Source organism: Limulus polyphemus, unplaced genomic scaffold (genome assembly GCF_000517525.1).
Source record: "Limulus polyphemus unplaced genomic scaffold, Limulus_polyphemus-2.1.2 Scaffold3908, whole genome shotgun sequence".
In the NCBI taxonomy this organism is placed as follows: Eukaryota; Metazoa; Arthropoda; class Merostomata; order Xiphosura; family Limulidae; genus Limulus; species Limulus polyphemus.
Window position 1 is genome coordinate 3,077 of NW_013669518.1, and position 1,178 is coordinate 4,254.

The window sequence follows — 1,178 nt, forward strand, 5'->3', positions numbered from 1 at the left end:
CCAGATACACATGGTTCACAACACGTATTTAGTTTTAGATATATCCGTAGTTAATACGTTACTCACCAGTCTCACGTAGTTCACAACACGTATTAAGTTTTAGATATATCCATAGTTAATACGTTACTCACCAGACACACATGGTTCACAACACGTATTACGTTTTAGATATATTCATAGCTAATACGTTACTCACCAGTCTCACGTAGTTCACAACACGTATTAAGTTTTAGATATAACCATAATTTTATTTGTAAAGATCAAAATCTATAATTTCATCAGTTGGATACCGTCGTTGTTAACGATATTTTGAGCTGCACTATATACGTCTGTTATTGAGAAAGAAAATTAATAAAAAGACTCCAAATTTAAAATGTTGAACAGAAAGCTTGAAATTGTCTCTTACTGTTAAAATACTCCATTAACCATGGTGACCTAATGTCAAACACTCTGTTTTCAACAACCAGCTAGAGACTGCCTCTTCTTAGGAAAACACTCCTTTAACCAAGGCCTTTATGATTATGCAATCAACTGGTTTGAGGCTGCTCTAATCAAAGCGAAAGAGGAGGGAAACAGAACGGTCAGTCCTGACGAAATCCAACCATTCCTGAATTTCGCCATCAATACGGTAAAGTTTAAGTTGATTATTTATTAATATGTTGATCATCCAATATACACGATATATGTATCCTCAGCTGTTTATCTATTATTATTATTACCTTAAATGTTTATATTATTATCAAAAGTTGCCCCAGATAACTAGAGATTACTATTAACTCAGCTGTTTCTTCATGTTATCACTATTTCCTTACTTCTCTATACTAGAGACGACTGTTAACTAAGCTGTTTCTTCATGTTATCACTATTTCCTTACTTCTCTATACTAGAGATAACTGTTAACTAAGCTGTTTCTTCATGTTATCACTATTTCCTCACTTCTCTATACTAGAAATAACTGTTAACTCAGCTGTTTCTTCCTGTTATCACTATTTCCTTACTTCTCTATACTAGAGATAACTGTTAACTAAGCTGTTTCTTCATGTTATCACTATTTCCTTACTTCTCTATACTAGAAATAACTGTTAACTCAGCTGTTTGTTCATGTTATCACTATTTCCTTACTTCTCTATACTAGAGATAACTGTTAACTCAGCTGATTCTTCATGTTATCACTATTT

At 32.8% G+C, this 1,178-nt stretch overlaps 1 protein-coding gene across 1 annotated transcript in view; it reads left to right on the top strand.

Annotated features, from left to right (window-relative positions):
* Window positions 1-1,178, top strand: part of LOC106470254 (prolyl 4-hydroxylase subunit alpha-2-like) — an 18,266-nt gene that overhangs the window by 1,082 nt on the left and 16,006 nt on the right. Inside the window, exon 2 of the mRNA XM_013930798.2 lies at window positions 468-628. Coding sequence (XP_013786252.2) covers window positions 468-628 — 161 coding nt within the window. The remainder of the gene's footprint in view (window positions 1-467; window positions 629-1,178) is intronic.